The sequence below is a fragment of the Lethenteron reissneri genome, chromosome 7, assembly GCF_015708825.2.
Source record: "Lethenteron reissneri isolate LAM-NWPU_2019-01 chromosome 7, ASM1570882v1, whole genome shotgun sequence".
In the NCBI taxonomy this organism is placed as follows: domain Eukaryota; kingdom Metazoa; phylum Chordata; class Hyperoartia; order Petromyzontiformes; family Petromyzontidae; genus Lethenteron; species Lethenteron reissneri.
Genome location: NC_083785.1, coordinates 1690059 through 1704353, shown reverse-complemented (window position 1 = coordinate 1704353; position 14295 = coordinate 1690059). Strand labels below are relative to the sequence as shown.

Sequence of the window (14295 nt, the reverse complement as noted above, 5' to 3'; positions counted from 1 at the left end):
GCAGAGTGATGTGGCTTCAAGGTTGAGTCATTGGAGAGACGACATTTTTACTTGTGCACCACAGTAATGTATTTATTAATATGAGTAATACAGTAGTAGGTTAATTACCTTATTGTTTGAATGGCATTACAGGTTTCCTTCGCTTTATGCAGGTTTGGTTTGCGCAATTTTGCCTATATGCGGCTAATCTATTTCTATCCAAAATTTGCTCTATTGCGGTTTGAATTCACCCAGATGTGGCTATGCCAGGGGTCGGCAATCAAAATAACAATAAGTCATTTTTTACAATTCGGTAAAAAAACACTCAATATAATCAAGAGCTGCAATGCATGTGGTGAATACGAGGCGGCGGTGCTTAATAAATAACGTCATGAGGTAGTTCTTAATGCGCCTCATGCGGCTCCAATGCCGCAGGTTTCCAACCCCTGCCCCATGGTAAACTGGAATTCCATGGTAAACTGAACTTCCATGGTAAACTGTAATTCCATGGTGAACTGGACTTCCATGGTGAACTGGACTTCCATGGTAAACTGGACTTCCATGGTGAACTGGACTTCCATGGTAAACTGCACTTCCATGGTAAACTGGAATTCCATGGTAAACTGGAATTCCATGGTGAACTGCACTTCCATGGTAAACTGGACTTCCATGGTAAACTGGAATTCCATGGTAAACTGGAATTCTATGGTGAACTGGAATTCTATGGTGAACTGGACTTCCATGGTAAACGTGACTTCCATGGTAAACGGGACTTCCATGGTAAACGTGACTTCCATGGTGAACTGGACTTCCATGGTAAACTGGACTTCATGGTGAACTGGACTTCCATGGTAAACTGGACTTCATGGTGAACTGGACTTCCATGGTAACTGGACTTCCATGGTAAATGTGACTTCCATGGTGAACTGGACTTCCATGGTAAACTGGAATTCCATGGTGAACTGGACATCCATGGTAAACGGGACTTCCATGGTGAACTGGACTTCCATGGTGAACTGGACTTCCATGGTAAACTGGAATTCCATGGTGAACTGGACTTCCATGGTAAACGGGACTTCCATGGTGAACTGGACTTCCATGGTGAACTGGACTTCCATGGTAAACTGCACTTCCATGGTAAACTGGAATTCCATGGTGAACTGCACTTCCATGGTAAACTGGACTTCCATGGTAAACTGGAATTCCATGGTAAACTGGAATTCTATGGTGAACTGGAATTCTATGGTGAACTGGACTTCCATGGTAAACGTGACTTCCATGGTAAACGGGACTTCCATGGTAAACGTGACTTCCATGGTGAACTGGACTTCCATGGTAAACTGGACTTCATGGTGAACTGGACTTCCATGGTTAACTGGACTTTATGGTGAACTGGACTTCCATGGTAACTGGACTTCCATGGTAAATGTGACTTCCATGGTGAACTGGACTTCCATGGTAAACTGGAATTCCATGGTGAACTGGACATCCATGGTAAACTGGAATTCCATGGTGAACTGGACTTCCATGGTAAACGGGACTTCCATGGTGAACTGGATTTCCATGGTGAACTGGACTTCCATGGTAAACTGCACTTCCATGGTAAACTGGACTTCCATGGTAAACTGGAATTCCATGGTAAACTGGAATTCCATGGTGAACTGGAATTCTATGGTGAACTGGACTTCCATGGTAAACGGGACTTCCATGGTGAACTGGACTTCCATGGTAAACTGGAATTCTATGGTGAACTGGACTTCCATGGTAAACTGCACTTCCATGGTAAACTGGAATTCCATGGTGAACTGGAATTCCATGGTAAACTGGACTTCCATGGTGAACTGGATTTCCATGGTGAACTGGAATTCCATGGTAAACTGGACTTCCATGGTAAACGGGACTTCCATGGTGAACTGGACTTCCATGGTGAACTGGACTTCCATGGTAAACGGGACTTTCATGGTGAACTGGACTTCCATGGTGAACTGGACTTCCATGGTGAACTGGAATTCCATGGTAAACTGCACTTCCATGGTAAACTGGAATTTTATGGTAAATTGGAATTCCATGGTTAACTGGACTTCCATGGTGAACTGGAATTCTATGGTGAACTGGACTTCCATGGTAAACGTGACTTTCATGGTGAACTGGAATTCAATGGTAAACTGGACTTTCATGGTGAACTGGACTTCCATGATAAACTGGACATCCATGGTAAACGGGACTTCCATGGTAAACGTGACTTCCATGGTGAACTGGACTTCCATGGTGAACTGAACTTCCATGGTAAACGGGACTTCCATGGTGAACTGGACTTCCATGGTAAACGTGACTTCCATGGTAAACTGGACTTCCATGGTAAACTGGACTTCCATGGTAAACGTGACTTCCATGGTAAACTGGACTTCCATGGTAAACGTGACTTCCATGGTAAACTGGACTTCCATGGTAAACGTGACTTCCATGGTGAACTGGACTTCCATGGTGAACTGTACTTCCATGATGAACTGGACTTCCATGGTGAACTGGACTTCCATGGTAAACGGGACTTCCATGGTGAACTGGACTTCCATAGTGAACTGGACTTCCATGGTGAACTGGAATTCCATGGAAAACTGCACTTCCATGGTAAACTGGACTTCCATGGTAAACTGGAATTCCATGGTAAACGTGACTTCCATGGTAAACGTGACTTCCACGGTAAACGGGACTTCCATGGTAAACGTGACTTTCATGGTGAACTGGACTTCCATGGTGAACTAGACTTCTATGGTCAGGGGTCGGCAACCAAAATAACAAGAAGAGCCATTTTTTTTTCCGAATTTCAAGAGCCGCACCGCAGTCCTTTGTGTGTACTGTATCCGCTACTCAGCAGGAAGCTGTCTCGTGGGGTTTTACTTTGCGCACCCTTTTTTTGGAACGCATCTATTATAAAGGGAGGGAAACCTGCAGTTTTACTTCAGCGAGAAGTATCGGTCACCTGTCGGGTGATTAAATACGGTTTCGCGAGTGAGTCGGCATTTACCCTGCGTGGGTTGACACCGCTGTGCATGTGCTGATTGTCCACTTCCCCCGCTCAGTATTGTTACAAGAAAGTCTATGAGGATAATAAAGGACATTACATTCTGGTGGCCGATTCGCCAGAGCAGATACACCTGAAGGAGGCGTCTGATCTTCAGAGCCAGGTAACACGTGCGCGCGGGTGCCGTGCGGCGGCGTTTCGCTTCCTTGCCCCGTGAGCGTCCACGCGTTCGCGTGCGGTTCCCTACGGTGCGCGTGTGTGGTGTGAATTTTGTTGTTGTGGCATTTAAGTCCACGAGCCCAGATCAGGTTATGATCTGAAGTCGGTACCACCAGATACAGCGTGACATTGTATTTTCTCTCCTGCTCCCGCTTCTCTGAATTACCTTCTTACAATTCTCCTCAGTTTATCCTCCCCTTAGCCGACGTAACTTTGTTGTTATGATGTGTACAGGGTTGTCCAGAGATTTGGTGATCCACAAATAAGCCTTACTTGCAAAAATATGACATTTTAGAGGATTGAATGGTGGTCACAAGGCATCTGGACCACCCTGTACCATTGCCTTGAGTACCGAGTACAAAGTCGCCTTATAAAAGTAATGTATTCGTTATGATTGTTCAATTCGTGGTTCAACACTTTTTTACGTGGTCAATAACATTGAATTATGTGATAACCATTTGAAATGAGTGTGGTTATTTAATAATTCACCAGTATTGGCAGTGAAAATTAATTGGTGCTACTGTAGGACTCGTACTGACGCGACAGCTTTTTTGTTTTTCTCGGTTCTTTATTAACTCGTATAGTTTCACATCTCCTCCATCAACATCACTCAATGTCCCTCCGCTCGCTCGCTCCGTTGGCTTCGCTCGCTCTCCCTCTGCTCCTCTCCTCCAGCGAACCTCCTCTCTGCTCTCTCGCTCTCTCCAGCTCGGTCGCTCTTTGTTCTCTCTGCCGTCCCACTCCGTCGTAGCTTCTCCACCAAGGTCCGTTACTCCGCTGCTATCCTACGCTTTACTCGCTCCCTCCACTGCTACTCTATCTGTATTCTCTCTATCCACTGCTACCATACTCTGTATTCTCTTTGTCCACTGCTACCTTATACTATTCTCACTTTGTCCACTGCTACCTTATACTATAATCTCTTTGTCCACTGCTACCTTATACTATACTCTCTCTATCCGCTGCTCCGTCTCTCCATCCGTTCATTACTCGTCCCAGGCACCAACTCCCGTTTCTCCCCACGCTCTCCGCCTTTATCCCTGAACCAATTCCCCTTAATTAATTGGACCATCCCCAGCTTCGCTACTCGCCCCCAGTCCCACGTGGTGTTGTTGTTGTAGACACCGTGGTGCCAATTTCAGACACCCATACCTCTCGTCCAATCACCGGCCTGCATCCTCGATTACCCTCGGCCACCTGCAGGCCCCCCTTAACTACCATGCCACCTTAATTGGTACAACAACAACAGTAAGTGCCTTCACTGTCCGCCGCGTGCACGCATCTCAACCCAACGCGTGACGCGTGTTTCTCAAGTCCTACACTACTAATCTTTTGTTACTTTCGGTGGTACCGGTGTCTGCTCTGGGACATGGACCATGATAACAAGTTGTAACACAGAGTCCCTCTTGTTGTTGTGCCAACAACAAGATGGACCCTGATGCAACAATTCCATTACACATTGTTTTGACAAACATAAAAATAGGTGTGCTACATGGAATACATCTGTGTACTTAGTCATAGAGAGAGTTAAAGTATTACATTCTTTCCTGAGGAGAACATTTCGGTAAGGTTGATTTTTTTAATTATTGTTTTACTTAGCATGAAATTATAAAGTATGCTTATACAACCTTTACAACAAGGTAAGACCCAATTTAGGCCAGGAGTCCATGTTTCAAGGGATCTCTGGGTTTAAATAAATACATCAAACAAGTTCCAGACTATAAACCTAAACAACACAAATAATTCCAGATGTCAGGAGTGTTGTTTAAATCACAGTAACCGAAAGTTGAAACAATTAATAAAATGGCTACATCGTACCTCTACTGACACTTTGACAACTGATCTCCATCATCCTACTCAGGGGTGAGCCATACCTGCGGTTCTTGCCCAAGTGAGTGTTTGTGTTTGATAAATGAACCTTATGGCAGTACCCCGGCTCTCGCATAATGTCCGTGATGCAGTCATTTTTATTCAGTTGATGGTCAGCGATGCGGCAAACGACTCATCTCGACGAGCTGTGCACGGTGCACTCTTCAAAGTTGAATTTTTCGATAACGGATTTTTGATGCTAATTGGCGTTTCGACATCGCGGAGTGGCACTGATTTTGGATTGATTAGTACCCCAGTCGCGGAGTTAAGTACACCGCTGGAAAAGAAAGTGTCCCAGAAATCAAATATTTAATTGCCTCGGCCATTTTGTATTATTTGGTACCCCGGGGTACCGCCAAAAGGATCAAATACGCGGCATTCACATGGAACACACAAATACGCGTCCTTCCTTCCAAACAGCTGCACAATTTAGTCACCAACGGGGGGAACGCTGCAGATGCCAGCTTCGCACAAGTACGCCGATCCTTGTCACGCTGGCTAATTCGCATATTTTTTTCCTACAGAACCACGTCTCTTCTTGTTGAGTGCAGGTGTTCACATCAAGCTTGCCAAGCAAGTGCTGATTCATTCGAATGAATCCCAGACCTTGAGTTGACTGGGAGTTTATCTTTGCGACAACATAGCGGCTAAGATGGCCGCCTCTTCCGCGGTGGAGTGGCACTCTCCAAGGGCCGGAAGGATCACTCCACCGCGTGCGTTGTGCCCGCTTCTCACGCTCTCTCTCCCTTTCACAGTACAAGTACAAGGAGGAGTACGAGAAGAACAAGGGCAAGGGGATGTTGGACTTTGAGACGCCTACGTACGTCACAAACAAGGAGACGCAGCAAATGCAGAGCGAGGTAAAATCCATTCTCCGCAACATGACCTTTTGCAAGTAGACTCGTCAATGATGTGAACCTGATGTGCCACAGCAGCTGATAAAAGTGTCTTGGACATCCCAGTTTTTTTGAGAGATGTCCATACTCGATATTAATTCATAAGAGGGAGGGGATAGGCTGAGTTAATTGCAAAATCAAATGTGTCTGATGTGTGTTCAGTGCGGTCACTGACCACTCTTTTTGCCTTGGATCCATGCCCAGGCCTGAAATTTGGCTCTCAGTGCTGTGGAGTCCATTCCCTGCTTTGGGCATTAGCCATCTAGGGATCAGCCAGCCACTTGCATTACATCAGCATTACATATAACAGCAATGTTTGCTTTCAGTGCACTTATTTGATTATAAAATTGTATGAATAGTGCGTAAAGACGAGGCTAACGTGAACGTTGGGTGAGCGTGACATCTTTACTGTTGTGTTCTAAAAACTGTTTCTTGTTTTTTTCTTCTTCTTGATTGCTATATTATTTGCATATTAACGTCACATATAGAGTATACGCATTTACATTCTATGCACACTCTTCTCTTCAACTAAAGCAATATTTTGGTCGATTTTCTGACACGTTTCTAAGGTGGCTCACATCTTTTGAGAACCACTGCAAACCGTTTTTGTGTGATTGTCTTCACGAGTGTAGATTTTATCTGTGCTCATAAGTGTAAGCTTAACTTTTACATACGGCGCTTTTTGAGACACTCCGATTGAAAGGCACTTCATAAAATAGAGGTTATTATTATGTTATTTTAATTACATATACAATTTGAACTGTCTGCTTTTGTACCCATCAACTTGTACCGCATAATCGGCACTGCCCTTTTTTCCACTGCCGCACGACGAGATGAATGATGTGCAACGCTTTCATAGCCTCCAAACACCCTGCACACGCATCTCCACCTTCGCGCAAAACCACCGAATCTTACAACTTAACACCCCAAGTTCAACCACTTTCTACTCATTCATTTAAAAACGTAGTCTCCTTCATCGTTGCTTTCCGTCTTCTCCTCCGTGACGGTCACTGCGACACACTCTTCGTATTTTCACGTCCCCCCCACCCTTTTCACCCCCCCCCACCCTCTCCCTTCCAGAAAGAGTATAAGCGAGGCTATGAGGAAGGCATGAAGGGCAGGAACCTGTCTGAGCTTGAGTTCACGCCAGCGTACTTGCATGCCAAGTACGCTAGTGGTCTGGTCAATGAGGTAGATTCACCGCGGCTTCTTGTACTGCTTGGTCTATGCGCTGCTACCGCTGGCTGGCTGTACTTTCGTTTTGCTGGCTTCATTCTCTTTTTCGCTGGCTTCCTTTTTGATTCGCTGCCCTTTTTGCAGTTTTTTTTTATTTCGTTGCAAATGTCAGTTGTTTTTTGCTTTCCGATAATTTTTTCTTTAGCTTTTTTGAGTGTTTTTTTTGGTGGAGGGAAGTGTAATTTTTGTTGAATTTTTCAACCTCGCAATATATACGCTTTTTGCTCCGTGTGTTTTTTGCTGAATGGCAACTCCATAAATTGGAATGACGATCGCGATTTGTATCCCCGATATCGCTTTCTGTTAATATGTTTACCCTGTGTTGTGCTTGGTTGAATAACCACATGCCTACCCGTAATCTCATTAATGTTATTTGCCATCCCATGGTCAATGTATGAAGAAGTCTGAGTACATTTCCCTAGAAAACCTGATGCCAGTAAAACCTCCCGAAGTGGGACTCGTTGGGGGCAGTGATTTTTGGTTAATGGGGGCTTTTCTGTGATACCCTGAAAATTATTTAATTAAATACATAATCGTTAAAATGTATTACATTTACACATAATTCTCACCTAAAACATGTAATTACACTCAATGAAGGTGATGAAATATCTCACGGTTTACAAGTTATCAACACCTTAACATGCCTACTGTGCGGTTGAATTCGATTCACTCACCATCGTCTCGAAGCAGAGGAAGAAAGCTGAGCTCACAATCCAAATCTTTATACCGGAGAAATCCGATCAGCTATTAAGCTCTTTTCCACAGATGTCCAGTAAAGTTTCAAATGACGGCTGAAATTTTTTTCCGATGGACTTAAAGTGTTTAGTTTTTTGCTAAATATAGTCAAATAAAAAAATAGAGCACTCGGATAACTGAGCAGATAAGTGTACCACTTAAATGTAAGTCACACGTATGTATGTTGAACTTCTTTCGCACCGTATGTAGCCAACCATAGCCAAACACGCTAATCGGTAGGCTACGTAATATTTATTCCTATTTAAAGCGTTCGTGACTGCAGGGATTCATATTCTTGGTTCTTTCGGTACAGTCACGTAGAAGGGAAATAATAAAATAATAAAAATTCAACATAATAAAATTCTCACGACGTTTCGGCCACAACGCAAGCAGCCGTCATCAGGTGAAGAACAGAGCTGTTGGAAGGACAGTGTCATTAGGACAGAGTTGTCGGAGCTGCTGGAAAGACAGCTCTGTTCTTCACCTGAGGACGGCTGCTTGCGTTGTGGCCGAAACGTCGTTAGAATCTTATTATGTTTTCTTTTTTCTTTTATTATTTCCCTTCTACGTGACTTTACCGAAAGAACCAAGAATATAATATGTATTCCCTTGACCATTGTGATATATATTACAATGGTAAATATTCCAGGTAATGGGTCTGACACTTCCTATTGTTGAATTTCTCACATGGTTAGCTTTCAGCTGTACGGTAGACCGATGCACTAGGAATCACTCGAGAATGCCGCATCCGAATGCGTTTTGTGGCTTAATTAGCGCGCACAAGATGTTCCGGTCTGATTTTTTTTTTATTCGGGGAAAGCATTTAAAATTGAGTCCAGCTTTGAGAGGTTTTGCTGTGCTGTATTTACACATGTGCCATGGCAACCGTGTGCTATTAGCATTCTCTTTGCGAGTAGTTGCGGCAACTTGGTTGCATGAAACTGAATCACTTCACTCATATGTGGATGTCTCTGCAACTGGAGAAATCAACTGATTGCTCAGTTGGGGGTCCTGCTTATACAGAGATCTCTATAATTATATGCTGTTAAAAAGTTTGTGAAATGAAAGTGTTTTTCGTAAAATATATATCTCATCTCTTAGATTTGTGAGGCGGTATTTCGGTTGAGATAGTGAATCTATTTCTCAAGCCTGTTCGAGTCAACATTGTAAACCAGACATTTAAAAAAAATGTAACAACAGTCTGTTAATGACATAAAAAAAAATCAGGCAAAAAATGTGAATGACAACCGCTGACGGATAAGGATCTCAGCGTCTCCAATGAATTTGTTTCAGTGGGAATTGGCGTCGGTTATTGGCGATGACGCCCTCTGTTTCTGGCCATGCTCATCGCGCCGTGTGTGGCACTCGCCCGACAGAAAGAATACAAGAAGGATCTGGAGGAGGGAACTAGAGGCAAAGGCCTCACTGGCCTGGAGGTGACACCGGACATGATCAGGGCCCGTTCGGCCACCCATATTCTGAGCCAGGTGAGAAAAGGAGGTGGAGCGACACTCCTCAATTCGTCTTAAATCTATTTATTAAAGCTCACCAGTTATCACGTTGCTTAACGATTCCATTTGCAGCTGTTTTTGAAAAAAAACAAAAACTTTTGGTCATGAGTGGATTATAATTTTTTATCCTGTGATTTGGACACTGAATTTTTTGAAGATAGTTCAACAAGAACTGTGATACAGGTTCTGTATATCTCGAATAATAATACACTATTCATGAAGGGCACATATTTTGCTAAACGGGCACATTGTTCGATCGAGAACTTGAGAGGCGCGGAGCCAGAGCTCCAACTTCCTCGTACGCCAGCCTGAACCGGTGAATGTTCAGCTGCTGCTTTGCTAGAGTTCACTACCCACCCACCCGAAATCTCTCACGTGCAGAGCAGTTCTTCCCAAGTCTATGATGCTTTATCCGCATAGCTGGCTATGGCCGTGATGCCATGACCACGGCGTTTCCCACCACAATGCACAGCCGTCAAGTTATTGTTACACGCTTTCTTTTAACTCACTCTGTCTGTTGTTGTTGTCGTTGTTGTAGCCTCAAATCTGGTAACTCAATTTTAACCCACTTCCCAATGTGCTATCGACTGCAAACTTGGTATACTTATGTCATACTGATGGAAATACTATCTTCTATCATGAAAAATAAAATATATATTTTTAAACATTCTTTATTATATGTTATGTTTCGGCTTTGGTCTAATTGTCCACGGTCAACTGACGTTGGCTGTAATTGTCCACGGTCCCTTATGTTATGGCAAGCTTCGGGGCTACTTCCTGGAGTCGTGGAGTTCTACCGTTACTCGTACATTTCATAAAAGCGTGTTTAAAAAAAAGTTTTTTAAAATATTACTTTTTTAAAAGTTTTTTATTGCAACACAATGTGAGCCCTGTACAATACGCCAATCGCCATTGGAAGGGAACAGAAACTCTGTGAGCAGCAACTTAAATTCGGTGCGGCAGGACCGTACGATGGCGGTGGGGGGGGGATTTGGACTCGCTGCCCCAGCCAAGTGGGGAGCACGCGTAGGGACACGACGATTTATATGTGGAGGGAATACGGCCATGGGTTTTAACCCGGTGTCACCATACCGCCACGTTTTGTACGTGGGGTCTGTGCATGTCGCCCCTGCCCTGGCTTCACAGCGCGAGTACAAGAAGGATATGGAGGCGGAGATCAGAGGCAGAGGGATGACCACCACTGGACTGGACACCCCCGACTTCCACCGTGTGAAGAATGCCACCGATATCTTAAGCCAGGTTCGTGCCTTTGGTGTTTAAATTCAAAACGTGTGTGTGTACAAATTCACAGTGTGGAGTGGTAGTGTAGTGGTTTGCGCACTGCACTATGAACCCAGGGAGTGGTGGTTGTTGGTGGAGGCGGTGGGGCAGTGGTTAGCGCTACGATTCTGGCGTTCCGAGTTAGATTCCCGGTCACGGCCACAAACACCAGTGACGAATATCTGAACCGGTCCTGGGCATCCCCTAGGTCGACTCGGCCTCAAATGAGTACCTAGTGTGGTGTGTAAACATCACCGCTGGGAAGACAAAGGCAGTCAGGTGTGGTGCCGACCACCGACCCCCTCGAGTACCGTGCTGGCCTTCATAGGGCCTCGCTAACAGCACTTGCTCCAACAGTCTGTTAAGGCTACACGGGGGATCTTTGTCTTTATACAAATTGACAGCAGACATGCGAGGTCCAGGCAGAGCAGACGCTGCTGTCTGCTCTGTGCTTCATTTATTATTTGTGCCGTGCGTGTCTCAGGAGGTTCAGGTATAAAATAAAGTGTATTAGTCACTTTAACGATGTTAATGTTGGCCACGCTGGACATGGATTATAAAGCATTGCCCAGTGAGTGGTGTCTTCCCCGTGACTTCTCACTATTCATCAGCCTTATATTATTTATTGCTTATTCCACTGAGTGGATTTTTTGCTTTTTAACTTTAAATGTATTTATCAGCTGCAGAAACATTGACGTGGCCCAATGGTATCTCATTCGGCCACATAATGATCTAGAACCCATCCACCACCCGGCACAGCCAAGCAAGTTCCGTGCAAAAGCATTTAACGTGCCAATTAGTACTATTTTAACTCACCGATGAGATGAAGAACAATCCTTACAAACAAATGTATCAATTAGATCCCACGCTGGCTTGAGACAACACATATGCATCGTTTGGACGAGATCAACAAAGTCGGGGTAACAATATGTAAAAAATAGGAGCGTTTCTGTAGGCAATTCTCACACGACAGATATCCACCCCAATGGTCATTTCGAATTAGTATTAACAAAACACGCTATTGCATTGAGAGAAGATTATTAATCAGCGTACGCTTGGTTGATCTTGGCTAAAGGGCTTCGCCATCAGTGGCGTGGTTGGCATTGGCCCTGGTGCAAAGAATACAATGGAGTCCCCTCTCCAAAGTTATTTTATTATTAATGTGCAATTTTATTGAGGGACTGTGGTGGTGTTGTCTTGCTGTGGTTTGGGACTGTTGTTGTTTTTCTGCCTTTCCCAAGCTTGCATTTACTTTTTGAAAAACTGGCAGGAATTGATAGACTTTTGCAATGTTATCTTATATACTTTATGTACATTTATTTATTTTTGTGACTCGCTTATTTTTCCTAAACTTTGCACTCCTATCGTGTTTTTGTATTGTTTGTTGTTGTAACGTTCTGCCCCGCCCTACTGGACGTCTGTGAAAAAAATATCTTTATAGCTCATCGGATTATTCCAGGATTAATAAATGTTCAGATTCTGATACTCTGTAGGCTTAACAATGTTAACTTACAGTTGTTTACCCTCGCCCATTTTCCTTTCACTTGCTCACAGGCGAAGTACAATCAGACGGGTGATGGGAGCTACACCACCGTCGTGGACACCCCAGACATCCTGCACGCTCAGCAGGTCAAGACCATCACCAGCCAGGTGCGCCACGCAGTCCAACGCCGTCATGACGCGCACGTGCGCAGCGGTTGACAGCATCATTCCATTTCTTCAAGGGAGACATAACCCGCAAAACTAATAGCGCTGAGCATGTAGATATTTACCTATGCCCGTGTGTCCTTGGATGTCCGTCACAGGTTAAAATTATCGTTAATAAGAATGGAGGCCGTCGAGTCAAGGTCACACGTGCCACCACAGCACGTGATTTAATAACGGCGTTGTTTACATTGTGTTCATGTTTAAATGTTTGTGGTGATGTCTCAGTGATGTCACGGTGATGTCACGAGAGTGACGCAATGACATGCTTGAGCATTACCTTTCAGCCTTTTTTTTGCCATGAATCAAGCGTCAGGTTTTTAATGGACAGCACAACTACAACTCAGCCACGTCAAAAAGCAACAACAGTGTGGGGCAGTGGTAACACCTGTGCCTCCGGACATCGTGTGTTCTTCCCCTGTTCTGCACTTCCTCTGGGTCCTCTGGTTCCTTCCCATATGGTGTTGGCCAATCATCCGAATGCAGGAACCTCCTGAAACAGAGTGGGTTTCTTGATACAGAGCAGTAATTATTCTTAGGTGACGTCATTATGCACTTTTCATTTCCCTCCCATTAATTTAAATGTGTGGCACTTTATCCATAATAGAGTTTTTTTTGGGTTAGATCGCGTAAATATAAATGTGTTGTTGAACCCACAACGTACCGCTATACTGAACCAGTAACAGCCAATTAGTAAGGCAAACCTTACTAATTGGCTGTGTTGGGTGGTGGTGGGTTTAACGACACATTTATATTTACTGCGATCTAGCCCAAAAAATCCCTCTTATTATGGATGATATTTGTCGCGAAAGCCTCCTGCTAGGTGTTAAACTGTGGAACTTGACTTGGACACAGTGACACGAGCGTGGAGCACTCACCGTGCGTTGTGCCTTACTGCTCCGACAGAAACAATACAAAGAACATGCGCAGAGAGCCATGTCCAAGTACCAAACTGTGATGGAGACACCGGAGCTGCACCGTGTCAGGGAAAACCAGAAGCACTTCAGCTCGGTCAGTGTCTCCACCCCCTCCACAACCCCCCCCCCCCCCCCCGTGTGTGTAGATAATCGTGGGCCCTCCCATCGAGCTAAAGCCTTCTACAAGCAACTGGTGAAAAATGCGCGTAGGTGTTCATGGTGCCGCGGTACAACGGTCCTGTCATACAACATTCGGTATAAGGCCATCGATAATTGTGTCGTCTGTTTTGCAAAATTCTCGTTTTGTTTTTTGGAAATATTTTGTTTGTAAAGTTTTAGATTGTAAAGTTGGCGCGATAAGAAGACCCGTGGCAGGCTGATGTTGAGTGAAATGCATTTGAATAACTCTTAAGAATCTGTATTTGTACTTGGAGTACGTGACAGCATAATAACAATTATATCGTGGAAATCCTCGAAGATATAGACACAAATATCACAGTGTTAGGATCAAATCATATGAATTGGTAGTAATAGCATGAATGGTATTGCAATGAGTCGTGCTTACACCCTTCCCCTGGTGTCCTCACTGTCCGGACTTTCCTCGATTTACTTTTAGGGTCAACGATAGTCTCCCCGGGCCGTGGCGCTGAGCGTTTCTTCTCTGAGAAGGGCGTCCATTTGCACCTTCACACAAATCCCTCTTCTCTTCCACGCCCCCCCCCCCTCCTGGTGCACATCCCCCCACCCCTATTTGCACAGTGTTTTGAGATGTGGTCGCGGTCAGGTGATTGATACCTCTTCATTGTCATGTACACGTGGCCGTTAGTGCTTCTCCATTCTTGCAAAAATCGGATCCAAATACCGCACATCTACCACGGATGATTCCTGCAGGAATGGCAGTCTACCTACGGGTGATTCTCGTGCTA

At 44.5% G+C, this 14295-nt stretch overlaps 1 protein-coding gene across 1 annotated transcript in view; it reads left to right on the top strand.

Annotated features, from left to right (window-relative positions):
* LOC133355737 (nebulin-like) overlaps positions 1-14295 on the top strand; it is a 218957-nt gene that overhangs the window by 174430 nt on the left and 30232 nt on the right. The window contains 7 exon segments of the mRNA XM_061573054.1: positions 3060-3164; positions 5845-5949; positions 7066-7176; positions 9333-9443; positions 10614-10727; positions 12303-12398; positions 13359-13463. Of these exon segments, the coding sequence (XP_061429038.1) occupies positions 3060-3164; positions 5845-5949; positions 7066-7176; positions 9333-9443; positions 10614-10727; positions 12303-12398; positions 13359-13463 (747 nt within the window).